Source organism: Lontra canadensis, unplaced genomic scaffold, assembly GCF_010015895.1.
Source record: "Lontra canadensis isolate GAN:19392208 unplaced genomic scaffold, GSC_riverotter_1.0 scaffold14, whole genome shotgun sequence".
NCBI classification, from domain to species: domain Eukaryota; kingdom Metazoa; phylum Chordata; class Mammalia; order Carnivora; family Mustelidae; genus Lontra; species Lontra canadensis.
Genome location: NW_022631008.1, coordinates 1032494 through 1059849, shown reverse-complemented (window position 1 = coordinate 1059849; position 27356 = coordinate 1032494). Strand labels below are relative to the sequence as shown.

The window sequence follows — 27356 nt, the reverse complement described above, 5'->3', positions numbered from 1 at the left end:
TAAAATTTCTGATTTTGGCATATTAAAATTGTGCTAGCAAAATGGGTATACACTATTCTGAAATATCTCCAAAATTTCAAAGCTCCTTTAAAAGAAATCAGCTATCAGTGGAAGAAAAGAAACTATCAATCAACTGTCAGATGTATCAAAATAGGTACAAGTTAAGAACTGGCTAAAAAAATATCAGAATGAGCTGGCTAAACCAACAAAGATGGTCTTTTTTTTTTTTTTTTCTTTTTCCTTACAAGGTATGAGAATATTTTTGACCAAATTCCTTTTAGAAAAGAGAAATAATTTATTATATTCCCCCATTGAGCCCTTCTCAAAGCTTTAGAAGGTATTAATTGTGGTACATTTTCTTCAGAGAAATTAAACATTCTTCTAGTACAAACGTACAGAAGGAAAAACTCATAATATAAATATTACTTTAGGGAAAATGGGTTTATTTATTCATATTTGGTAGCTTTTGAAAATATATGTGTATTTCCAGTTTACATTTTGCCAAATGAATGCAACTTCCGAATGTCTCTTTTGTTTGGAGTAAGGAAAATATCTGGTCCATGGACTTACAACATTGAATGAAACGGCAAGCATTTCACCAAGATGTCAAAACAGGAAGAACTTATGGCATAATCAGCACTGATAGTCAAACAAGAAAATACTGGCTAATCTTTCTGATGAACTATTAAAGGACAATCTATATCAATTGTGATTTTAGGAGTGATGATGTACATCTGTTTACCGTATTTGTTGCTTGCATACTGAATTTCCTAAGTTCACTGATCTATGACAGTGAATAAAATTTTTATGAAGTCATAGACTTCAAATATTCTTAAAAATAACACCTTAGTAAATTATATTTACAAAATGCTTAACAGTAGAGTAATGATACTTTTATAAGACATTCAAAAGTGTGAATGTAGTCTATACAATTGATCCTCTGTGTAGCTAGAGAATGCCTTCAAACTTAACTATTTGTTACCAGTCATTTAAATCCATTCACACAAATGTAAGATTAAACAGTATGGCCAAGAGAAAGAGGTGCTGGCCTACGGTTAGCAGTAACTGAGTCTAACTTTAACTTTTCCATAACTAGCTACATAAACTTGGAGAAAATCATCTGGCCTTTCTCCAAAATTAGGACTGTACAATGATCAGAATAATTTTGAAGATAAAATTAAATGTTATAGAATAAAAAGGGTTGAAAAGTTTAAAACTACAAAAGTTAACCTGTTGCTTGCTAATAAGTATATAAGTAATAAAAAGTTGGACTATTATTCCCAAACTAATGTACAAGCTGTGTGGCTTAGGATATTTCTGGCCTTTGATAGGCCCTGAATTAAAAAAACCAAAAAACCAAAAAAACATATATTTCCCTGAGGAAGCATGGGGAAAGTCATTCACAGAACCATTTCCCTGTGAAAACAGGTAATTTAGGTTCCCAAGTGAGTTTTAATTTTTATATGAAGCACTTTGATTAGCTGCTGCTCTAACACTAACTGGACAGCAGGGATATCTCCAGTTTACCCTACAATGTAGAAAGCTACATGTGCATGTTTGGAAAAGGATGCCTGCCTATCCCTCAATGGCTTCAGGAATCACTAGGCTCTGCCCTAAGGCAGTATAACACAAGAGGGTGGGGTGGTGGTTCAAATTCTTCACATTGCCACTTTTCTCCTGGATTGCAAGGTTCTTCCACAGGGTTATGCCACTTTTGGTGTGAGCGATCAAAGAACAGAAGCAATGGAAAGTAGAAAAGCCAATAGAGAAAGCAGAGAGAGCTGGTATGAAAATACCAAGACCAAGACAAGAATATGGGGAAAGACGGCTAGACTGCTGCGGAACAGAGAAGTAGTGAGCATCCAAATAAAAGAAGGAAAAAAGAAAGAGAAGTCCAAAAAGTATGCTAGAGAAAGGGGGTATATAATTTTAAACAACATATGTTATGCGATGGGATTTGACGACCAGGAAAGGCACAAGAGTGGGAGCAGTAGTTTTAGTAGAAAACAGTAGTTTTCTGGACTCTTCTCTCATTCTGGGTATGAGCTTGGAAGAATCATTTCATATTTGTTTGCTTCCTATTTTCGAAAACCATTTTTGAGAAGAGAAGATAGGAAGCAGAGTAGGCAAAATGGGAAAGGTATTATCACTGCTACATGCACCTGGGGCAGACTTCCACACCTCACACTGTTTTTCAGCACGTACACTGTTACTTCTAAGTGCTGTAAGACTGCCAGCTTGCTGGCAGGTCACTTGTGTTTGGGGAAGACACTCTCATTAGTCTGGTTAGGCCCCTGTGCATTCTGGCCTTCAACAGTTGTTTCAGGATAAAACATCTTGGTCCTCAACATTGTGCCCAATCTGAATGTCCAGTACTTTGAAAGAAAGAAGGAGCAAAGTGCAATTCCAGTTCAGTTTTAAGTCTAAAAGGTAAATGAGTAGACAGGTAGAAGGCAGACTCACAGAATGAAAGGGACTAGGAGAGGAAGTACATATGTGGGTCTGAAGCAAGGCTCTGCAACTTCTCCCAGTTATTTAATCTTCTACTTTATTTTCCCTATCTGGAAAACAGGTATGCAATTTGTAACAGCTTTGAGATTTGCAGAAAGTTTAAAAGAAAATAATGTATATAAAGTACTGGGCACACTACTTGGCACATCTTAACAAACTAAATAATGATAACAATTATTAAGATCCAAATTGAATTTTTTCTTTTATTTCTTATTTTCAGTAGATTGATCATTATTGTAACCTTTAAATCAAGATCAACTAATTATAAGGGTTTTTTTTCTCAAAAATATATGTAAAACTTCCTTTTAAGAATTTCAGGTTAGGGGTACCTCAGTGGCTCAGTGGGTTAAAGCCTCTGCCATCAGCTCAGGTCATGATCCCAAGATCCTGGGATCAAGCCCCGCATAGGACTCTCTGTTCAGCAGGGAGCCTGCTTCCCTTCCTCTCTCTCTCTGTCTGCCTCTCTACCTACTTGTGATCTCTGTCTGTCAAAAAAATAATAAATAAAATCTTAAAAAAAATAATTTCAGCTTAGAGACTCAGAATCATATTGCCATAGATATGTTTTCCTTTCATTTTTTTTTTAAAGATGTATTTATTTGTTTTTGAGAGAGAGGAAAGGGGTAGAGGAAGAGAATCTCAAGCAGAGTTCCCACAGCACAGAGCCCAACACAGGGCTCCATTCAGGACCCTGAGATCATGACCTGAGCTGAAATCAAGAGTCAGCCACTTAACTGACTGAGCCACCCAGGTATCCTCTCTTTTTCCTTTTAAATGGAGAAAAGTAAATTATATACCAAATAGGTTCAGAAGCTGAAGACTGGAGAGAAAAAAACAGCTCCAAACCTAAATTTAAACTAAGGGTAACTGTGTTGAAAGATATCTAGGCTGTGAATACATTAGGAAAGTATAGATTTTTTCTCATTTGATAATTATTTTGGTTATCTAGAAAAAAAATGCTTGTAACTGCAAAATTTTCAATTTCATGGAAGGATGAACATACCCCCCCCCGAAATGTAAATATTATCTCAGTTTGAAGACAGGGAGAAGAGAAACAAAGGACAACAGACGTTTTCATTCAACAATACATATCAAGTGGCCACTATGAATCAGGCACATATTAATCCAGTCAAAGCATCACCAAGGTACTGCCAAAAGCAAGATATCCCAGATGTCCTAGTGCAGGAGGTAGCAGGGTCTGGATTATGAAAGTTGCTGTGATGGGGAACCCAGGTGGGGAGCAGGAAATGCTTTGATAAAGGTTTAAGGAAGTGTCAACCACAAAGCCCTGGCCATTTTAAGAGGAGGACTCTTGCCCACTAATCCTAGAATTCATCTCTTCTCTAGCACAGGGCCTCATGCATAGGCCTTCCACGTCTGGTCTCAAGCTCTACTGCCTTTCAGCCATGACCTCTACTTTTGTGAGAGGCCATAGGAGCAGCCAGGCAGAAGGGAACAGCTGGGCAGAGAAGAGCAGGCTCTGCTTGGGAGAGCACCTAGAGAACTGGGTTGCAGTGAATGTTGTCAATGCAGTGCAAAGTGTGGTTGGGCCTTGTAACAGAATCGGGGAACTTGGTTAAATGCAGATTCCCTTAGACCCACAAAACAAAATCCTGGACATGCATGAAGTCTAGGTGCTCACAGCTCTGAAACTTTTGTTCCCTTCACTTTTTAGAGGAAGGGTTAAAAAATAAAGTACACAAAAATAGCAGCAGATCTAAACACTTGCTTTTTTACATGCAGTGTACCTAATTCGCGATCTACCCCTATGGCCTCATTTTTAGAAAGGGCAGAATTCACATTGGTCTTTGAAAGAAACATTTTCAACAGGTCTTTTTATCTTCTAATTATTTTTGCCATTTGTACTTTTCTTGCCTTCCAATGAGAAGATACTTGTAAACTACAGATAATCCCGTTCCTGAAAATGATGGCTAAATGCAGTCAAATGGGTTGCGTTCAAGGTCTTGCTCCATCTCTTATTAGCCATGAAACTTGGGCAGGTTCCTTTACCCCGCAGTTTCTCTGTTTCCAAATTTCTCTGACACAGAATACCTTCTAAATTGAATATTAAATGAAGTTTTAGGTGTAAAGCCCTGATGATAGCCCACAGGTGCTCAACAAGTTCCTGGAACGCCCATAAACTTATGCAAATGCACTACCAATCTCGTTCCTTACCATGATAGTCTATATATCCTTTCTCAAACATTCTAATTCTCTCTTCCCTTTGTTGATAATGCCTGTCTCCTCCTTACTCAACCATGGAGGTAAAGTCCACTTTTTAAAGATCCAATCGAAATGACACCTCTCTTCTGGGCTTCTCTCCCAGTTCCCCTGATCGGGTGGTCCACCATTCATGTCAGGACATACCTCTCTCATAATAGAAGTAGGGCTGAACCATAATTATGTACTTGCCAGTCATGCCCACTTAGATTGTGGGAAATATAGTCATTCTTATACCCTGAGCACTTAGCTTGGTGCCTGGCACATAATAGGTGATCAAACCATAAATATACACATATGTAATTTTTCTGAATGCCTGGACAGAACGGCGGATTCGGATCGGACAGGAATGCACGTGCTTTTGGGGGTTATGGGCCTGTGAGTATTGTGTGGTCGTCCTAGCGTCACCCCCAACTCACCACTGCCAGGCCAGGCACTGAGGGATAATGGCTTCCGTCTAAGGTCCAGTCTGTTTTCTCCGCTTTGGGACACGGCTCCGCTGGGCACCGGCAGGGGGCGGCGTTGCCATGCAGCTGGAGACTCGGCGGGTAACCGTCCTTCCCCGCCCCCTACTTGCGCGCCCCCGCCCCACCCGCTCTCCCAAGGGCGCGCAGCTTTGATAACTAGGATGGGGCTCCCTCAATTCCCGCGGGACGGACTGTTCTTCCTCCCAGGCTGGGCGGCTGGGGTTTTGCAGGGCCCTGGGAGAGCGTCTTCAACTTCTCTGGCGGGTGTGCTCCCCTTTGCCCCACGTCAGGGAGTTACTCAGTTTGGAAAAAGCAGCCTGCGGCCGGAATAGATGGCCGGAAGAAAGGCGGCGGGGGTGGGGGAGCTTTCTAGCAAACAGGGTGGTGCGAGCGGGAGCGTGTGTGGGGGTAACCATCCTTTCTCACTGCCTAAGTGACTGAACTTGGGTAGAGAAACTCTTATCTTTTAGACTCGTCCTTTCACGTTTCGTGGAAAACTAGATATTTCACACTGACATCTATATTTACTTGAGAAAGGCAAACCTTGGCGTGGGACGAACGCGCTTCGCTTCCTCTGTCCCAGACAGAACGCGCCGCGCTATGTCCGGGCCCGCGCAGCAGTGCTTAGCGCGACAGAGGCCGCGCGCTCCCCGCGCCCTACCTCGGGCCTGCGTCGCTCTTGGCCTTTGGCCGCTCGCCTGCCCAGCCGCCCGAAACGCGGGTCGTCCGCTCGGTGACGCGCGCTGGCCGACGTCGCGCTCCCGGACGCCTGGAGCTGCTCGTGCGCACGAGTTGGACGCACGCTCGCGGCCCCGCCCCCGCGTCTCCGCGGGTTCGTGGAGCTCCCCAGCACTTCCCACTTCCAGAGGTTTCGAGAATCGAAACACAGCAAGCTCTTCCCCTCACTTGCGGAGATTAATATGCATGGACAAGTGGACTCTTTAGTTCACACCAGAACCGGTTTTGTTGCTTAAGAAAACGGTCTAGCTTTATACCGATATGCTGTTTAAACGGGAGGTCCTGAGTAATCTCTTGAGCCCCATCACTAAGCTAAAACGACACCTTTAATCTGGAGAGAATTTTATGTTTGGCGACTTTCTGCAGTTGTGCTATTTCAGCCGTGGCTCAGTTTTTAGGGCCACTTATAACTCTTGAGGTATTTTAAGTGTCTTTTTGTCGGATTAAAAGGAAAAAAAAGAGGTTTGGAGGCGGAAGGCCGTCCCTAAATTAAATATATGTGCAAACACACACACATACATGCACATACAAACATCTACTGGGCTCGCACTCTACGGACTGCTCGGCCAGCCGCGCAGCACAGCCCGTAGGCCCGCGGGGCGGGGCGGGGGGGGGCGGTGCCCTATGCAGATGAAGAGGGTGTGGCGAGTGAGCTGCGCCCGGGCCCCGGAAGAGCGGAAAGGCCCGGTATAAAAAAAGTACTGAAGACATTTCCCCCGCACAACTGCTAAAGCTCCAGAGACGGTAACGTGTGCTGCGGCGGCAGCTGGAGGCACCACCTCCGGGACCACCGCAGCTGAGGCGACAGCGGCGCGGGCGGGGGCGAGGGGCGGGAGTGGCCAGCGCAGGCGGCGGGGTCTAGGAAGGACTAAGTCGCTCGCCGCTGCCGAGAGCGCACTCGCACTCCTAGAAGTGTTGCCGCCTCGCGGTTCCTCGCTCGCTGCGCTCCTCGAAGGGGCGGCCGCCTCCAGGTGACACAGACGGGACTCCCGCTTACGCTTTCCAGATGCATCAGAGATACTTTTGGTGCGGGGCTTCTCTGCGGGACGTGGGGCGCGGCTGGGAACTGTGGGGGTCTGGGGAGGGAGAGTCTCCGAGGAGCCCTCAAGCTTACGGACGAACCGGGGAGGGGGCGCGCTCTTTACAGGTCCCTGTCCTCCGCGGCGCGTCCTCACCGCGCTCCTCCCCCCCCCCCTTTTGGCTTTTAGGACTGACCAGGGCCAGGTGGCGTTCGGAGGGCACTTCATGGCGGAAGGCGAAGGGTACTTTGCCATGGCCGAGGACGAGCTAGCCGGCGGCGCTTACATCCCCTTGGGCGGCGACTTCGGCGGCGGCGGCGGCGGCGACTTCGGCGGGCACTGCTTGGACTATTGCGAAAGCCCCACGGCGCACTGCAATGTGCTGAACTGGGAGCAAGTGCAGCGGCTGGACGGCATCCTGAGCGAGACCATCCCGATCCACGGGCGCGGCAACTTCCCCACGCTCGAGCTGCAGCCGAGCCTGATCGTGAAGGTGGTGCGGCGGCGCCTGGCCGAGAAGCGTATCGGCGTCCGCGACGTGCGTCTCAACGGTTCCGCGGCCAGCCACGTTCTGCACCAGGACAGCGGCCTGGGTTACAAGGACCTGGACCTCATCTTCTGCGCCGACCTGCGCGGAGAAGAGGAGTTTCAGACTGTAAAGGACGTCGTGCTGGACTGCCTGTTGGACTTCTTACCCGAAGGGGTGAACAAAGAGAAGATTACGCCACTCACGCTCAAGGTAAAGCCCCCCGCAATGGGCTTAGGTCCGCGCCCGGGGCCAGGCTGGGGTGCGGCGGGCCGAGGGGCGTCCGTTTGATGCCATAGACCTGCGGCCGTGACGGGTTTGGGCATGCTTCTATATTTGTTTTGTTTTGTTTTTTTAAATTTTTTTTTTTAATGAGTCAACGAAGGTGCGTGGACGGTGTTGAGTGTTTTAAGTTCACTTGGTTCTTCAGCGCCACTACTCTTCTGCTTTCTCCTCTGTTCTTCCGTCTCTTTCGTATTTTTTTTTTTTTAACTCTTTGGCTTTTCTTGCTTGCGTCTTGTCCAGAGTGGATTCTGATTAAGTGGAAGAATGAAATGATGTGTATCGTTTTTTGAGTCATTTTATGGTCTAGCTTTTTGGAGAAAGAGCAGCCTGAATCAGGATCCAGTCAATGGGCTTATTACTGTATTGGATAGTGTGATTAGGTTTCTCAGCTGCATGTTATTGACTCCGTGTGTGAAGGATATATGTGGTGCTTCTCCTGGTCGGCTCACGTGTGAAGGATATTGTGGTTCCCCCCCCCCCAACACACACACTTGGCTCAAAGCGTGTTTTATACAATTAAAATTGTCTGAGGAATCAAGTCTCCCAGAATATCCTAATTTATTTAGTTCATACTTGATTGTAATTGCAGAGTACCCCTGGAGGGACAAGATTCTAATCTCATCAGTTGCCTCAGGGGAGGTAGAACTGGGTGAGGAGGGACAAGGGTGAGAAGCGGACCAACTTTCCACTGTATACCTTTGTCTTCTGAGTATTGTGTGGATATCGTGTGGATATTCTACCTATAAGACCATTTAAAAAAAATAACATTTCAAAAGTCAGACATGACAACAGAACGTCTTAGTAGTGTACTATGTCTGCCAAAAGCCTCAAACTATTACTTCTAGTCTCTTTCCCAGACGCTAAAACCACTCGTTAAATGCATTTTTTTTTCTGTTTTCAGAGGACTGTTTGAGACTGTAGGTAGTGTTTTGCTGAAACTTGACAAAACAAAAGGGAAGGAACAAAATAATTCTCAACTGTGAAGAAGATGTATTTATTTATTTATTTATTATTTTTTTCTAGGTTTGCTCATCTTCTTGTTTTATCTTTTAAATTGTAGGAAGCTTATGTGCAGAAAATGGTTAAAGTGTGCAATGACTCTGACCGATGGAGTCTTATATCCTTGTCAAACAACAGTGGCAAAAATGTGGAACTGAAATTTGTGGATTCCCTCCGGAGGCAGTTTGAATTTAGTGTAGATTCTTTTCAAATCAAATTAGACTCTCTTCTCCTCTTTTATGAATGTTCAGAGAACCCAATGACTGAAACATTTCACCCCACAATAATTGGTGAGAGCGTCTATGGTGATTTCCACGAAGCCTTTGATCACCTTTGTAACAAGATCATTGCCACCAGGAACCCGGAGGAAATCAGAGGGGGCGGCCTACTTAAGTACTGCAACCTATTAGTGAGGGGCTTTAGGCCCGCCTCTGATGAGATCAAGACCCTTCAGAGGTATATGTGTTCCAGGTTTTTTATCGACTTCTCAGACATTGGAGAGCAGCAGAGAAAACTGGAGTCCTATTTGCAGAACCACTTCGTGGGATTGGAAGACCGCAAGTATGACTATCTCATGACCCTTCATGGAGTGGTGAATGAGAGTACAGTGTGCCTGATGGGACATGAAAGAAGACAGACTTTAAACCTTATCACAATGTTGGCTATCCGGGTGCTAGCTGACCAAAATGTCATCCCTAACGTGGCTAATGTCACTTGCTATTACCAGCCAGCCCCCTATGTAGCAGATGCCAACTTCAGCAATTACTACATTGCACAGGTCCAGCCAGTATTCACATGCCAGCAACAGACATACTCCACTTGGCTACCCTGCAATTAAGAATCATTTAAAAATGTCCTGAGGGGAAGCCATTTCAAACAGGATAGGGTAAATAAGTAAATAACAAAGGCTGAGTGACCCAGCCCCAATTAAAGATATGCTTTGTGCAATGAAGATCTGCTCCTGGTTTTAAGCTTGGCAAAGCTTGTTGATCTTTTCATAGGTACGGGATCATGATCTCAAAACATCCTTCCTTACCCACCAACCCTCTCATCTGTTCCTCCAACCTAGTTGGATTCTATCCTGAAACAAAAGAGACCTGTCATTCAAAACAACCAGGTTCTCTTAAAATAACAAGGGAAAAAAAATGCTTGATGACAATATGGGTTTGCAGTAACTGCTCCCATAGCTTTGCCATAGGGAAAAAAAAAAAGTTTCTTATAAGGTGGAATTTACAAAAGGGAAAATACAGAAAAAAGATATTACCCTAACCTAATTATCAATTCAGAAGTTCAGATAGTAATAATAATGGAAAGAAAGGGACTCCAAAGTTGGGATTACTATCTGAGACTTGCAGCAAGTGCTGTCTGTCAAACTATCCTATTACGCTAACAGAAACAGCTTGCTTCAAATGAACAGTAGTAGGTTGGTGCAGTTCTCATAGCAAACAGCAGAACTTAATGACACAATCCATTATTTCCAGCTGTGTACATAGCTTGCATTTTTAAAATATGAAAATGCAAGCAAAAACAGCTATAGCAAAGAAAGTATGCTCAAGGACCAAAGATTTAACAGATAAAAATACCCAAGTAGAAGAGATATAGTAGAATATATAAAGAGTTAACTATATTTGTTACACACCAATAAACATCAAAGTGCCTGTTGCCTTCTGAAAATTTGAAGTGGAAAAATTTTATGGTTTAATGATGATTTTATTTTATCAGGGACTCAAGAGGAAAATAAAACAACATATAAGCTTGTGAATGGTGGAGGAAATGCCCTATTTTTTTCTTGGCAAATACTTGTATAAAGTTAACATTGTTGGTGTAATATTATTATAGGTACATGTGTATGTGTGTGTACATGATGTGCATATAGATATACATATTTGGGATATGTATATCTATATACACATAATACATTGACTATGGTCTAGAATAATGTAGCAAATAGAAAATGTTTAAATACTGTGTGCTTTTATGTTTTCAACAGGATGACATGAGACGTGGGCATATCGCAGTGATGAGTTAAAACCCACATCTAAAAAATTAAAGCAATGAAGGAGGAAAACAATTAATATATATGATAGGAAGAGCAGAGATTATACATTTTTAGTGAGTTTTTTTTTTTCCTTTTTTTTTTTTTGTGAGCCATAGAATTCTACAAATGGGAGAATATTTGTTTGGCAGAGCACTCTTTTTGTACTGAACTGCCATTTTGACAGTAGGAACCCTTTTATTTTGTGTAGTACTTGCATGCCTCTATGGTGTATAATCCAGTGGATCATGGAACAGTCCATTTAAATCCCTGACTGCTAATAAAATTTCTGGTGATTTGAACACTACTTATTAATATTTAAATGAATTTTTTAATGAATGCATTCTGCATTCCAGGACCACTAGAATTTAGTAAATGTGAAATGACCCTTTTTAAAGAGTATTTGCACAATTGCTTAAAATTTATATATGAGATATATATTATATATACAATTTTATAAATTCATACCAATATGAAACACATTAGATCTGGTTGTCACACTGCATTTAAATACTTAGTACTGTACTTTAAATTCAGTCACTTTACATTGAATCAGATCCAACTCTATTATCTCTTTTCGAAGAGACCAGTTAAATTATTGTGAAATGAACTGGCATTACCATTTCAGTTCAGTGACGGCTAATTCTAAAACTGTTCCTTTTCCCAGCTCTGAATTCCTTTGGACACTGGTCTCTGAAAATGCGTTTATTAAAAACAAAACTAACACATGCAAAACTTTCTTTGTATTGTGAAATAGCCACATAATTCCTACCAACTCTAGTGGATGACTGCTTACTATGATAATTCCTCTGAAGAACCTACCAGATTTTTGTCATCAAATTCAAGAGGGACTGAGGAAGAAAATGGCATCATCCTATTGGCAGTGTCATTTGTTTGCTATCTAGGCATCATCCAGATGCTCAATTGTAGGGTTAATCTATCGGAAACTACCTTTTGCACATCTTTCTTTGAAGCCTTAACATGAACTTGATGGGTTTGCTGTGACAGCTTCCCTGTGAATTCTGTCTGAGCTGTAACAGCTACTGCACTGCCAGTCACTGTTTCCTAGGGAACTCTTTTCTCCCATGTTGGCTCATCCTCCCTCACTCCAGCCCTGGGTTTGAAAATTAATTGTGAATTCCCCAGAAATGATTCCATTTGCAGATTAAGCCTCATACTTAACTATCAGAAGCCACAACTCCACCTGTTTACCTGTTTGGAGTTTCCTAAAAGAAAACTAAGGGAACACTTGGGAACATAGGAGCAGATGGTGATCTGCTTTCTTCCTTCTCAATTCTAACTCTTTGACAAGTGAGTCGTCCACTATGTTAACAAGAATCTGGAGATCTCTGGCTCTGCCATAGCAACAATCTGCTGTTAATTTATGACACGGATTTTTGTTTAGGGCCTTATTTGAAAATATACTTTCCATTTTCTGAAATATTTATGTTCTTTTCCTGCTTATTCCAGGGTTGGTAGCATAATTGGAAGTGCCAACACCTGGCATTCAGATAGAACAGGCTGTGCTCAAGACAACCTTCAGCAGTACTTTAAAACTTACATAATTTATTTCTCTTTTGTACGTACTATAGTCTTGTGCATATGTAGTTGAACAAACAGTGGAATATATGTCTCTCTTTGTGGATGTGTAACCTAAAAGTTTGAATGTCTGGTGAGAGAGAGCCGTGTGTATAAGTCAGAGAAAGAACAGCTCTCAACTCCCGATTAGTGCCTGTGATTTGCTTGCTTTTGTGTTTATCTGGCCTAGTGTTCTGTTAACTTTAAAGCAGGAGGAAGAAGTTTTATCTTCTGGAGGCGATTCTCACCTGTCTAGTTTGGCATGTCAGAGAACATTTGACTTGTGACAGTGCCCTTTAAAAAAGTTGATATGCAGTAAATCTGGTTGCCTCAAGGAGTCCTACATTGAGATGGACTTTTTCCTTCTTGAAGTGTGATCAAGTAGCTGCTCCCTTTGGTAGTGGGTGGACTATTTTAATGTGGCTCCAAACGATCCTAGGATGGAAGAATATCAGTAAGCCAAGCCATGGAAGAAACTTTAAAAAAAAAAAAAAAAAAGTGAACATCCTATTTTTGCCACCCCTTTCTGTTAGCTTATCGTTGGTTGCTTTACTGTGCATAAAGTTGTTTTCAATGCAATGCTTGTCAAATATTGTGAACTATTTTGTAAATGAAATGTAATATGTTGAAAGTTGTCAGCAGTACAAAAATAAGCTTTTTCTGTTGTTTAAACACAGTGTATTAGATGAAACCAAAAACTAAAAAAAAAAAAAAAATCATATATAGCACCTATTTAAATATAATCTTTCTTTAAGATTTCTCATAGCATAGCCTTTTCAGTGCCAAGAAAGCATCTCTATGTAATATTTTGTTGTGATAATGGCTTGCTAACAAAATACATGGAAAAAGTACAAAGTTGGAAGAGGTCAAGGTAACTTGGCAAAATTTGCTGCAAAGACTTGCAGAATGGAGGAGGCTCTGCCCACTGGCTCTCTCTCTCTCTTCAACCTCTCTACAACCGTTGCCTGCTCTGAGATGTCCTAGTGCAGCAAGCTGCACCTTGGGTCACTCTTTTGGAATTTTTTGACTTTAGACTGTGTCACAGGCAGAAAAGGAGTTGATGGAGAATGAACTTTTAAAAAACTGACATGTTTGAATCAGTGCTGGAGGGAACAGATTGTGAATTTTGTTTACAGCATCCAATATTTGGATTTTTTTTTCTTGTAAATAAAAAGAAGTTATTTTTTTCTATTGAGTTGTGTCTTTTATCTTCGGCGTCTGTTCTGGCTAAAGACTGTGTCCTCTGAATCCCAGCTTGAGTCCATGAGAAAAGAGAAGGCAGTATTTGGGAAAAAAATAGACTTTGCAAATTTTTAATTACAGTAACATTAAAATGTTCAGCTTTCAGCCAGCCTATCTCTCACTAGCTCAATTAGCTCCAAAACAGTCTAGCTAACGGGTGCCAAATTTTTTATCTGGGTATGAACTTAGTGTTAACTAACCCGGAAGTCAGACGAGTTTTCCACCATCAGTAGAGACTCACAGCTCTGGATTACAGGGCTCCAGTAACCTTAAATGGGCCTTGGTTTTCATGAGTAGCCCAAGTGCTGTGATAAAGTCATCAGTGGTTGTTTATGGTTTGAGGCTCTATAATATTGTCCAGAAGTGTTTACATTCTGAATTGAGAGAAGGGGAATAAGAATTGGAAGCTGGTAATTGGAAGGGGAAGTGTAAGGAAGAGCAATCATAGGATCTAGTAAGTTAGAGTTTGTGTGCATGTGAGTGTTGGGTGCAAAGAAACTGCCCCTTTGACTGATACTCAATATAATCTCACCAGTTTGGATCACCAGGGACATATGTTTATTTATTAAATTTTTTTTCTTCATGTAATTTTGGAGATTTTCTCCATTAGTAGCATGAGAATTTGGTAAGTCTGAGCTATTATAGGACATACTTGTGATTTTTAAAGCCATTTAAAGTCCTGATATTGGATAAATGCATGCTTGCACTGCATCTGTGAAAGAGCCACTCCTGGTATTAAAATGCAATTTCCCTCACATATATATCATAAAAAATACAAGGCGGTTATTTGATTTGATAATGTGTCATTCTCTTTATTTCAACCTCTTCATCCTTCTGTAACTAGTCTCTCACATGTCTGTGGTCATCATATAATTCTTTCTAATCAAGGGTTGAATAAGGACAGTATATATTAAACTCTTCCTAGACTTAGATACACCCTTCTATTTCTAGTTGAATTACCAGGCTGCACCTAGCTAAGCCTGGGTAGAAGTAACCCGCCCCTTTTTTCCTTAGGAAGCTCATTCTCTAACCATTTTGTTCCTTTCAGAAGAAAAACAAAAATTAATACCCAAAAAAAGCAAAAAAAAAAAAAAAGGAAATTAAAATCAGCCATTTATACATATGAAGTAAAGTAAGAACTGTTAAAATCATCAAATACTTCAGAAATTTAACTAATTTCCTTTTTGAACCAAGTTTGGAATAAACGATATGAATGTTCTTCAGTCTAATGCCAATTACATTCAGTTAGGAGGTGAAAAGAAAATGATTTTAAAATGACAGAGGCTAAAAAGTTCTTTGTGAAAAAAAAAAAAAAAATGACAGTGGCTTTCACCTATCAAGGCCCAGTTTTTGCCTTCTAATGCCGTGCTCCAAAAAAAGAACTGAGTCTCCTTGGACAAATCTAGGGCTGGGGCAAGGAAGATACCAAAGAAAGCTGGAGAATCCATCTTGCAGTTCCAGAAAGCAATGATGTGCTTAAAAAAAAAAAAAAAAAAAAAAAAAAAATTTAAAAGCCACAATGATGCAGGGCATGTCAAAACAGCACAAGAGCCAACTGAAGAGTTTTAGTGGCCAAAACTGGAACAATTTGACAAACAATAAATAAGTAGTATTGGATTATAACCCAAAGTATAAAGTATCCATGAGTTCACACAGACAAGTAGATGACTGAATGAATAAATGGGGCAAAAAGACAAATATCCTGTGTAGAATTCCAAATAATCTGTGTAGATACTGCCCCCTCAAGGAGATGGAGCTTAAATCCCTCCTCTTAAGTGAGGCTGTACATAGTGATATTCCTGAAAAGTGTACAGTATGGAAAAAGATGAAGATACTGTGCTTTGCTTTGTGATAAAAATGGCACTTCATCTCTGTGGTCTTCCTCCCCAAAAAACCATAACCTCTGTCTAATTATGAGAAAAGCATAAGAGAAATATAAGTTGAGGGGTATTCCATAATATATCAGACTAGTACTCTTTAAATCATCGAAACAAGGAAAATCTGAAAACTCCCAAAGCCAGGAGAAGACTGAGACATGGCAACTAAATGTAATGTGGTATTCTGGAGGGGCTCCTGGGACAGAAAAGGACATTAGGTAAAACCTAAGAAAATTTGAATAAAGCATTATTGAAATAATAATGTTTCAGTAACAGTTTATTAGGTCTGACAAATGTATCACAAGACATTAACAATGGGGAAAGTGGGTGTTGGATGTGGGGAATTCTGTACTATCTTCACAAATCTGTAAATGTAAAACTATTTTCAAAAGTTTATTGAAAAATGAAGATGGAGTGGGCCCTTCCTTGCTATTTCTTGAGAAGTGACTCCATTTGGAAAAATAATTGTGAATAGTGAATTTTATTATTTTAATGTCTTCTGCACTTAAGAGTGTTAGGAGAGCATGTGAAGGAGTGAAAGTAAAGTGACATGTTTTGCTTCAAAGTTTTAGAGCTTTACCTACAAGTTTTAGATAGAGAAAAGGAAGAAGTTCAAGAGAGATTTGTTATCAGCTGTGTTTTCTTGTAGAATAGTAGGAGGAATTCCCATTTCCCTCTAGTTTTAAGGAAGACCAATACTAAATACAGCTACAAATGATTGTGTAGATATTTATAAACATAGAGTTCTAAAATGAGCAAGGGGCTAAACTTTCACAGCTCAAATATATGGAAGACCCTGGAAAGTTGGTTAGCAACTCTTTGCAAGGGAGTAAATTGATAATTATTACTAAATGCCAGGGGAGGTGAATATTTAGGGGAGTGTTGATATGAATTATTATTTAATATAACCACTTTCAAAATGTATCTGCTTACCTAAGCTTTTCTTTCAGCCTCTCAGATTTTCTTAAAAGTACTGGGACACCTGTTTTTTAATTTACTTTCTCAACTCAATCACTGTTATTAGAAATGGTTGAAAATACAGTTTTAAAAAATAGACACTTTTAGTAATTAAAAACGTTAATTCCAACTTAGCTAGGACAAGGCCTGTGCTTTCTTGCTTAGGGATATGGATCACCCTGAATAGGAATTTATGAGTATGGAGCGAAGTTATTTCTAACCTCCATAATGGAAAGTTCCCTTCAGGATCCCCTTCTGAAACTATTGATTTTCCAGCACAGTGTGTACTTATCAGTAATGCCAAGATTTTGTGGCATCATCTGGGCATGTCATTAGAAAACGGCTGAAACCTTACTCTTTTATTTATTTTTTCTTCTTCTTTCAGCAAAATTCAACATAACAAACTATACTAGGCACTGTGGGTAGTACCATTCTATGCCTTAATCCCAAATTGCATATGCTCTGGAGTTTCTTCTTCCATATCTTTTTAAGTAAAGTGAAGATGAACATAGTTCATATCCTTTTCATTTTAAAAGGGAATAATTAAGAACTATTAAAATGCCTGTATTTTAGAGTTCAGTTATCAGAGAAAAAAGAGAAATTCAATCAGGTTCAAGGCCTAATGGCTGAAAATACAGTTGCCACATTTTGTAAGTAAAAATACAGGACACATAAATTCAGATAAGCAATGAAAAATATTTTAAGTGTGTTCCATGCAATATTTTGGACATATACTAAACTTACCTGCATTTATCTGAAATTCAAATTTAAGTAGGAGTCCCATATTTTATTAGGCAACTCTTATAGTCTATATAGGATTACAAAAATCTGAAAAATTTTCTACTACAGTTTGAGTCAAGGGCATTTTACATCTTAATATCTAACTTTACAAACCATTAAATACTGCATCCTTAGAGCAGCCATAGCAAACCCTTTGAGACATGGTTCATTCATTAAGTATTTGCTGAAAACCTTTTGTGTGTTTAGCCTTAAGCTGGTTACTGAGACCCAAAAAGAAGTGAAAGACCTGGTCTATTGCCCTTTAGAAGGCTAGATTACACCTGCAAGTAGAACTTACTTGCTGAAAATTAATTTTTCAGCTACCCTGGGGTTAATTACTCACAAGGCTTAGCTCTGCATGGGGCACCGTAAAGAGCACTGTGGACTAATGGAGAGTCAAAATGAAGGTAATAGTCCTTGAAATGTGCCTTTTCGGGAGGTCACAGGGCTGAATTTCCCACAGGTAGCCCCAGTATAGACAGGCACTGGCTATTTGTTTTGTAGCAAAGGATAAGCGTAGATGTTTTGCAATTTCTGCTGAGGGAAGCACAAATTCTCTCTGAAGTTCTGGGCACTTGCATTCTCTTTTCAAAACTATTGCAAAAATCTTTAGGACCTAACTAGAATGCACCTTGAAATTTTATTGCCCTATCATCCTGTTTGCTGCAGCACATTAAAATTCCCTTGAATGTTTCTTACGTAACCACTTTTGGTTAACTGTCATCTTGAAGTATTACAATTTATTTTTTCCTGCTTTTTCCAGAGCGGTGACAGTCCCTTTCTCTGATGCTTGAAATGCACCAAAAACACCTCGCATCCTAGATCTCAGCCCCTCCACTTTTGTGTAAAACTAGTTGCATTTTCATTCAGGGTACTTATTTAGTCAGGATAGAGCTCTTATTTAAAGAACATTTATAACTGTCACTGATTGTTTATGCACTGTCCTGGACTTCATGTGGTGGGAAAATCTGTAGCTTTCGCCATCATCAAAACATTTAATAAATAGTTTCTTATGCCTTTGGCTTGATACTCACTGAAGATTTACAAGGAGTTATATAAAACTGGCTTCTTTTCACTGGCACATTTAATTGAAAAGTGACACAGGGATATGAACAAACAAACAAAACACAGAGCAGCAGTGAAATTAAGAAATTTGCGAAAGTATGAGTGGCCAAGCTCATTTCCACTTTGGAGTATCTGCTGATTATTCCATCTCCTTGGGAATCTCATCCTCCAGACTTTTGCATCTCTTACTCCCTCACTTTGTTATTATTATTAATATTATTGTTGTTGTTCTTGTTATTTCTGTTGTTGAAATGTTACTACCTCAGATTTCCTCTGATCTTCTACTTAAAAATAGAATTCCCTCCAATGTTTTTACCAAGTTATTCCCTAGAGTCTTTATACTAATTTTAGATGTATATTACCATTACACTTGTCACTACCTGAAACTGTATTATAAACTAACTAATTTATTTATAGTTTATTTGTCACTATAGAAAGAAATTCCATAAAGGCTAAGGGTTTGTCTAATTACTACTGTGTTCTTTGTGTCTAAAATAGTGCCAGCTACATGGAATGTACTTGTTAAATTTTGGTGAGTGAATGAATGAATGAGTCCCATTTGGTTCCAGGTGAACAGTTACATGAAATATCTAATTGGGAAGATGTTAAGAACTTGTAGAAAGAGTGAAGAGTATCCAGGAGTGCTATGAAAATAAGAATAGGATCTCGGAGACCGCTTGCTCTTTGAAAGGGCACAGATGAGAACCCAGGTGGAGAAATTCCCATCTTGAAGCAAGTTAGAAGCATGAAACAATAGGAGAGATGGTTTCATGGGGATTCTCAGGGCAGGAGTATTCACCTCTCCTTGGTTGCTGAGTTTGAGGCTGTTGAGAACAGTGGGCCACTGGTGCCCACAGCATTTCTGTGGCACCAGACCTTAAGGACAATAAAAAGATGGTAATCTTCTAGTGCCAAGGGTCTATTCTCTTTGTTCCAAACCAAACCTAGCAGTGTTGTAAATTGAGAACTACAGTTGTCCTGGGTAATGACTGCACCCTTTTTCACCATGTGCTACATTTCAGAACTAGGGAATCCCTGAGAGAAATTTTCAGGACCATGGGCACAAAGACTGAGGTCTTTCTCATATTTTAAGTGAGGGTCAGGGGCCGTTAGGAGGGAAATTTGCTCTCTGAAGAAGACAAAATTGTAAAAGCCAGTCTGTTCATCAGTCTTTTCTAAAAACAGACAATCAGCATTTCCACTGGCGTCCTTAGCTGGTCAAGCGTCACAGAACAAACAGTCTTGTCCTGGGGCATTATACCTGCTGTGATCATTTGTTGTTGATTTTTCAGGAATGTCCCAATTTCAGAGTGCTGCCCTGTTGTTGCATATGGTCACAATAAGCCTTCTGATCATAGGTATCATTTTATAAATACTGAACAAGTTAGATGTCTGGCGTAATAAGGATCTCAGACTTTAAAAAATCATTTACAAGTTAATTTCAAACTTTAATTATTGCCACTTGTGTACATTAAAACTGACTTGAATTCTCTGGATCCTGTCCTAAGTCCTAATCCACTTAATCCATGGTGATTCACATGAGGAAGGAGGTTAGTTAGGGAGGTTAATCAAGAAAAATGAAACAGTATGATGTATTTCATAAAAAGTACCGAACAGTTCATAAAAAAAACTCTATTAAAAAGGTAATTTGGGACGTTCTGATGTAACTTAAAGTTTTAAGGCCTCTTGAATAAATCTATAAAAGAGGAGCATAGAAACAAATATGTTTTCTTTACTTCTGGAAAATGGACCAGAGTGTGTGCATATAAGGAGAAATCCTCATCCCTCTCCCAACCCACAGTGCAGTCTATTCGGGCAACCTAGAAGAAGGGACATGATATTTGCTGAGTTCTTACTCTGGGACGGGATGCTTAGCACTTTACATACATAATCCTCCTTAATCACCAAACACCATAATGGGTCACTGTTATTTTCCCCACTTTACCAAGTAGGAAATGGACTCTAGGAGGGATGAAGTACTAGCTAACCAACTGGAAAGGAGAAGAGGGAGAGAGGCTTCCAAAGCAAATCTTGAATGTTGAATGTTTTGTTTTCTAATTATAATCTTCCTAAACTCTCCATTTGTCACCCTTAGCTGTGGATTGTCAGTGCTGCTGTTTCTCTCAATCCTCTATACTTAAGAGCAGGAGGAAGGATGAACAGTGGCAGTCCAGCTAAGACCCTGTGACCTTTAAGAGAAAGAGTGATTACAGGATGTGAATTGTTCCCTATAGCAGGCCTTCCTTATGATGTGTAATGTCAGTAATACACATTCAATTTGATAAACTAATTATATTTTCCATTTAATCATCACAATTAGTTAAAAAGTGTATCATGATTATCTCCTATTTCAGCTAAGAAAATGAGAGCTAGAGAGATGGAGCTTGCGTGTAAGCCATAAAGGCCTTTCGAACTCATTCAGAGATTACACAGTCTATTTCTGCTGGAAACATACAAGGCAAATTGGTCTTCAGTTCCTTCTACAACTCTTTCCTTTCAACCATCTACCCAAAATGCAGGTGCATCATAGCAACACAGCAGGTAGAAGGTTCAAGAAGAGCATCAGAGCTTTTCTTCTAGGATAAGATCATGCAAATTGCCTATTGTGAGTGGATTACCTTATGAAAAATAAGCGTGATTTAAATTTTCAGTTGGCAGTCAGAACTCAATAAACTATTTCAATGCTGTCAAAGCTGTTTTCTGTATATCCTATTACAGAGAATAGGCCACTTAATCTTTAAAAAGTGATCAGTTAGCCTGGCCTACGTCACTTCTTACTGACAACGCATGCTACCAGCTGGTTGCTTTTGAATCTTTTTTTTTTTTTTTTAAGAATGTCTGAAAGGAAAGGCAAAGTGTAATGAGACATGCTAACCTCTTACAAAACTCTGAATATCAAATTTCTGTTAACTCCTGAAATGTTCATTAGTCTTCTTGTGGTGTGGGCTAATCACACCTGTTCAGTTATCCACCCCAAGCATATTCCTTAACATTTTTCTCCTAGTTTGGGACTTCTACTCTGTGATGTCATAAGCCTTTCTCAATATATAACGTCAACAAGACTCTTTGTCACTTGGTAAAAATACTTCAGAGTCATTGTGGGGGAGTACAAGATTAGATCTGTGGAGCTGATCCTAGTTCTGTACTAGTACTAATTGATGGACTTCTAAAATGGTATTTAAGGAAACACATGCATACCTAAGTCCCATTCTTAGCAATTTTTATTTAGTCGGCCTCAAGGGAGGCAAGGACATTATATAATTCTTATAAAGTGTTTCTGGAGCACAACTCTGCTCAGAACCGCTGCTTTGCAAATGTTAATAGTGCCTAATCTATGTCATTTATCCTAGGCCCAGCAGAATCTGATGTGGTGATTATGATCCTAATGGTTTATTTTCCAGATAATGATCACAGGATGTTGAGGTAATAAACAAGTGTAATTCATTGAATGCAATGTGTCACCATATTGATTATGGCATCACAGAGTGCCACAAAGCAACACGAAAGGTGAATCTGTAGGCATATTCAACAAACAGGAGAGATTTCTCCAGAAGGTTTGCAAGAAAGCTCTCTACTTTGAAGTAGTTCACAGGATAGAGAACGGAAGAGAAATTTATCTATCTGGTTTCTTTCTGTCTCCATTTTTCTATTAGTCAAGGTTCGTTCTTTGGGGAACTACCTCTTTGACATTTCCAGCTGCCTTATTTGGCTCCTAAGTGGATGTGCAGGAGGGCAGGTCTCTCTCATGTCCTCCAGGGTGTTGCTTCATTCAATTCCAGAGCTGGCATGGATCTGGCAATAAGTGGGGTGATGACTCAGAAAGACAGGAAGAAGGTGGTCAAGGTTTGTGTCCTACAATGCAGTGTTGTCCCTGGAGTACAGAAGAGACTGTTGAGGGGTTATTTCAGCATGCCAAAAAGACAGAGTCAGATTTAAAGAGGGAGTGGAAGATTGGGAGGATGGCAGCCACACAGAAGATATCAAGAAAAGGGAAATTAGTGTCAACTATTGTTGACTGGCACTTGACATCTCTTCCCCTCTTTCTAGCATTTCCCTCTGTATCCTAGGAATTGGAATGCAAAACAAAACAACATAAAACAAACCCTCCATTTACTAGGCTCTCTTGCAGGTAGGGGTCTGAGTGCATTACAGGTTTTGCCAGTAGGAGATACTTGCGTGAGACATGGTAGAGAGGCCTTTCTTATGTCACTGTGGTGCCCCCAAGAAAGTTCCTCTAGATGTGTATACTGGTTGCAGCAGTAGTTTTTTTTTTGAGTTCTAGATTGCAGGTATGGTTCCGTGATTTCAAGAGCCAGCGTCCAGTAGGGTCCTCTGACTTCTTCAACCCTTCCAAAGATTTTGTAAGCACCCTCTTTCAGCATTTAAACCCTTTATGATGGAAATATCTGAAGCACTTTCCATTCCCTGTAATGCAGTTAGAAGCACCAAGAGCAAAGCAGGCTCTGTGGAAGCCTGCTGCACTGAGCCTCATGTTCTGCTCCTTATCTCTGTCTGTCCTCAACCCAGGAATGGGAAAGGTCAGCAGCAGCAAGACTGGTTGAAATAGCACAGACCACGTGGTCAAGCTTTTGGGTTTGAATTCTGGTCCCACCGCCTACAACTTATTTAACCTTACACATGGTATTTAAACCCTCTGGATTTTTGTTTTCTCAATGTAAAAATGGACTAATGCTCAATAACGTAATAATTTAGATCTTTGTTACACAGACTTAATGAGACAATGGGTATAAAAGTTCTTTTTAACAGCTACACTATGTTTTAAACTGGAAAACTATAAAGTATCAATACTTCAAGTAATGCATGTTGTGTGTTGTCACTGGGACTGTAATAAGCCTACTCAGTCACAGATGTAAGAGCAGTTTGCTCACCATTATATCCCCAGTTCCTAATACAGAGCTTGACATACAGCAGATGCTTGATAAGTGTTTATGGAATGAGTGAATGACAGATATCCGGCAGCTTATATCCAGACTATAATTTACAGGTGGGAAAGTAATAAGAGAACAGTATTTGGTCTGACTCATGACTTACCAACACTGCACACTGTAAGGTTGGTACAAAGCATTTAAGGAACTCATTGATCAACTCCTGCCCTCTTTTGGGTGGTGATCTAATAAGGTATTTGGGATTATTTTTATTAAAAAATTTTAATTTTTTTAATATTTTATTTATTTATTTCACAGACAGAGATAGGCAGAGAGGCAGGCAGAGAGAGAGGGGAAGCAGGCTCTCCACTGAGCAGAGAGCCAGATGGAGGGCTCGACCCCCAAGACCCTGGGATCATGACCTGAGCCGAAGGCAGAGGCTTTAACCCACTGAGCCACCCAGACATCCCAGGTATTTGGGAATTTTAAGTGCATTTCCTTCAAATGATGTTTGAAGCACTCCTCAAAATATAGAAGGGTTTTTGTTTGCTTGTTTGTTTTTTACCAAATCTTATTGATGCAATGAAAATCCAGTTGTTAGGAACAAGTGAAGAATGTATAAATATAAGCTCTTTCTCACTTGTCTGTCTCATAAAGTGGTAGTGTGCAGAGAGTCTCAATTTTCCATATATCAAAATCACCCATGGACCTTCTTAGAGAACCTGCTTTCCTTGAAAGTCTCTATTTCTAACAAGTTCTGTGGATGATTTTGAGACCTGAAGAAGTTTGGGAACCACTAATATGGTGGTTTTAAATGTTTTGTCTAGTGAGAAAACATTTTTACATTATCACAAATGTGTTGTTCTGTGACACTTTCACAAAACTGTTTTGAAACTTACTACTGGAAATCCTATTTCCTGTTCTATTTGATTCTGTTGTATTTAATTTTTGTAAATTTCTGGTTGTGATCCACCAAATGGATCCCATAAATCATGTGTGTAACCACCTATAGTTTGAAAAATATTGGCATAAAACATATTACAACTAGAATTAAGAACTATGGGTTCTTTTTAATTGAAATATGTTTGATATACAACATTTTATTAATTCCAGGTATACAGCATAATGATTCAACAATTCTATACATTAAGTATATGCTCACCATAAATGTAGTTAACATTTGTCACCATACAATGTTATTACATATTATTGACTATATCCTCCATGTTATACTTTTCATCCTCATGACTTATTTGTTTTATAAATGGAAGTTTGTACCTCTTAAACCCTTTCACTTATTTTGCCCTTCTTCCCAACCCCCTACCGTCTGGCCACAACCAGTTTATTCTCTATATTCATGATTCTGTTTGTGTTGTTTGTTTGTTCATTTGTTTTGTTTTTTAGATTTCATGTATAAGTGAAATCATATGGTATTTTTCTGTCTGACTCATTTCATTTAGCCTAATACTGTCTAGGTCCATCCATGTTGTTGCAAATGGCAAGACCTCATTTTTCACGGCCAAGTAATATCCATTGTGTGTATAAATGTGTGTGTACGTGTGTGTGTGTGTGTGTGTGTGTGTAAATAACAGCTTTGTTATCCATCTATTGATGGACACTTAGGTTGTTTCCATATCTTGGCTACTGTAAATAATACTGCAATAAACACAGGGACACATATATCTTCCTGAATTAGTGTTTTCATTTTCTTTGTGTTAATACCCAATAGTAGAATTACTGGATCATATGATATTTCTATTTTTAATTTTTTGAGGAACTTTCATACTATCTATTTTCCACAGTGGTTGCCTCAATTTACATTCCCATCAATAGTGTATAAAAGTTTCCTTTTCTCCACATTCTCACCAATACTTTTGAACTCTTGTCTTTTTCATATTAGGCATTCTGACAGGTATCAGGTAATATCTCATTATGGTTTTGATTTGCATTTCCCTGATAAACAATGATGTTGAGCATCTTTTTATGTGTCTGTTGGACATTTGTTGCCTTTTTTGGAAAAATATCTATGTGGATCCCCTGACCATTTTTAATTGGATTATTTTTTGGTGTTAAGTTGTATGAGTTCTTCGTATATTTCAGATACTAACCCCTTATCAGACATACCATTTGCAAATGTCTTCTCCCATTCAGCAGGTTGGATTTTGTTTTGTTGATGGTTTTCTTCACTGTGCAAAAGCTTTTTATCATGGCATAGTTTTAGTAGTTTATTTTGGTTTGAAAAATTTGCTAAGGCCAATGTCCAAGAGGTCACTGCCTATGTTTTCTTTTAGGAATTTCATGGTTTCAGGTCTCATGTTTAGATCTTTAATCTGTTTTGAGTTTATTTCTGTGCATGGTGTTAAAAAATGGTCCAGTTTCATTCTTTTGCATGCAGCTGTCCGGTTTTCTGAGCACCGTTTATTGAAGAGACTATCTTTTCCTCGTTATATATTTTTGCCTCCTTTGTCATAGATTAATTGACCATATAAGATTGGGTTTATTTTTGGCCTCTCTATTTTGACATACAAATTTTTAGGATTACTTATTTCAGTATACTACTGGCCTTTTGATAGGGATTGCATTGAATTTGTAGATTACTTTGGGTAGTGTGGATATTTTGGCAATATTAATTCTTCCATGGACATGACATAGCTTTCTATTTGTTTGTGCCATCTTCAGTTTCTTTCAAAAGTGTCTTATGGTTTCCAAAGTACAAGTTTTTTCACCTCTTGGATTATAACTATTCTTAGGTATTTTAATCTTTTGGTACAATTGTAATTGGGATTGTTCTCTTACTTTTCTTTCTGTTACTTCCTTATTAGTATAGAAATGCAATGGATTTTTGTATATTAGTTTTGTATCCTCCAATATTACTGAACTCATTTTTACTTCTAACAAATTGTTGGTGGAATCTGTAGGGTTTTCTATATAGTATTATGTCATCTGCAAATAGTGACAGTTTTGCTTCTTTTTTACCAGTTTGGATGTTTTTATTTCTTTTTCTTGTCTTATTGCTGTAGCTAGGACTTTTAGTACTATGTAGCATAAAAGTGGCAAGTGACAAGAGTGGACATCTTTGTCTTGTTCCATAACTCAGAAGAAAGACTTTCAGCTTTTCCTCATTTCATATAATGTTAGCTGTGGGTTTTTCATATATGGCCTTTATTATGTTGAGGTTGTCTCCTCTAAATCCACTTTGTTGAGAGTTTTTATCATGTACAGATATTGAATTTTGCCAAATGCATTTTTGCAACCATTGAGATGATCATATAGTTTTAATCCTTTATTTTGTTAATATGATGTTTCATGTTGATTAACTTACAGATATTGAACCATCCTTGTATCCTGGGAATAAATTCCACTTCTTTGTGGTGAATGATTCTTGTAATGTATTGTTGAATTTGGTTTGCTAATATTTTATCGAGGATTTTTACATTAATGTTTGTTAGTCATATTGGCATGTAGCTTTCTTTTTCTATAGTGTCTTTGTGTGGTTTTGGTGTCAGGGTAATGCTAGTCTCATAGAATAAACTTGGAATATTCCTTCTTTTTCTATTTTTTATGTAGTTTGAGGACAATATGTCATAATTTTTTAAGAACTATAGATTCTAATAGTGTTTCTACCTTACCTTTGTTTAAGAAACAATAGATTACATATATTTTTACTTCACTCTACACAAGAGTATCACATGTAATATCACTCCTGGTGAATTACATCTTCACACTCCAAAATATACTGATATTTCTGCTATACATTTAGTTCTGTAGCTTTAGCACACCCTTTGCCAATAATTAGCTTTAGTATTTGAGACAAGACATTTTTCTGCTCTCTACTTCAGCTGCCTCATTTATAAATAATTTGAGGGTAGGCTGAGGTGGAAGAGTGTGAGGAAATGTGTGAGCATAAGATTGGGCTATTTTGGGGGCAACTGGGTAGCTTAGTTAGTTGAACATCTGATACTCAGTTTTGGCTCAGATCATGGTCTCAAGGTTGTGAGATCAAGCCCCATGTCAGGAGCTGCACTTAGCGCTTAGTGGAGTATGCTGGAGATTCTCTCCCTCTCCCTCCACCTGTCCTCACCTTGTGCTTGTGCTCTCTCTCTCTCTCTAAATAAATAAATGAATCCATAAAACAAACAAACAAACAAACAAACAAACAAAAACTGGGCTA

General features: G+C 39.4%; 1 protein-coding gene across 2 annotated transcripts; it reads left to right on the top strand.

Annotated features, from left to right (window-relative positions):
• The first annotated feature begins 6639 nt into the window (after nucleotides 1–6639).
• TENT5A (terminal nucleotidyltransferase 5A) lies at nucleotides 6640–13569 on the top strand. Of its 2 annotated transcripts, none has more exons than XM_032857994.1 (3): nucleotides 6640–6907; nucleotides 7145–7694; nucleotides 8827–13569. In XM_032857994.1, exons 2-3 carry the CDS (start codon nucleotides 7182–7184, stop codon nucleotides 9601–9603), a joined length of 1290 nt encoding a protein of 429 aa, XP_032713885.1. In that variant the 5' UTR covers nucleotides 6640–6907; nucleotides 7145–7181; the 3' UTR covers nucleotides 9604–13569. The 2 variants fall into 2 exon arrangements, with proteins under 2 accessions (XP_032713885.1, XP_032713884.1); XM_032857993.1 differs by having other exon boundaries at nucleotides 6640–6962.
• Nucleotides 13570–27356: the final 13787 nt, after the last annotated feature.

What these genes read in the sequence shown, in the direction of transcription:
- TENT5A (XM_032857993.1), top strand. Translation starts at nt 6,943, where the DNA reads ATGCATCAGAGATACTTTTG. An exon ending in ATGCATCAGAGATACTTTTG is followed by an intron (nt 6,963 to 7,144) that starts GTGCGGGGCTTC and finishes TTTGGCTTTTAG; the next exon opens with GACTGACCAGGGCCAGGTGG. An exon ending in TTACGCCACTCACGCTCAAG is followed by an intron (nt 7,695 to 8,826) that starts GTAAAGCCCCCC and finishes TTTAAATTGTAG; the next exon opens with GAAGCTTATGTGCAGAAAAT.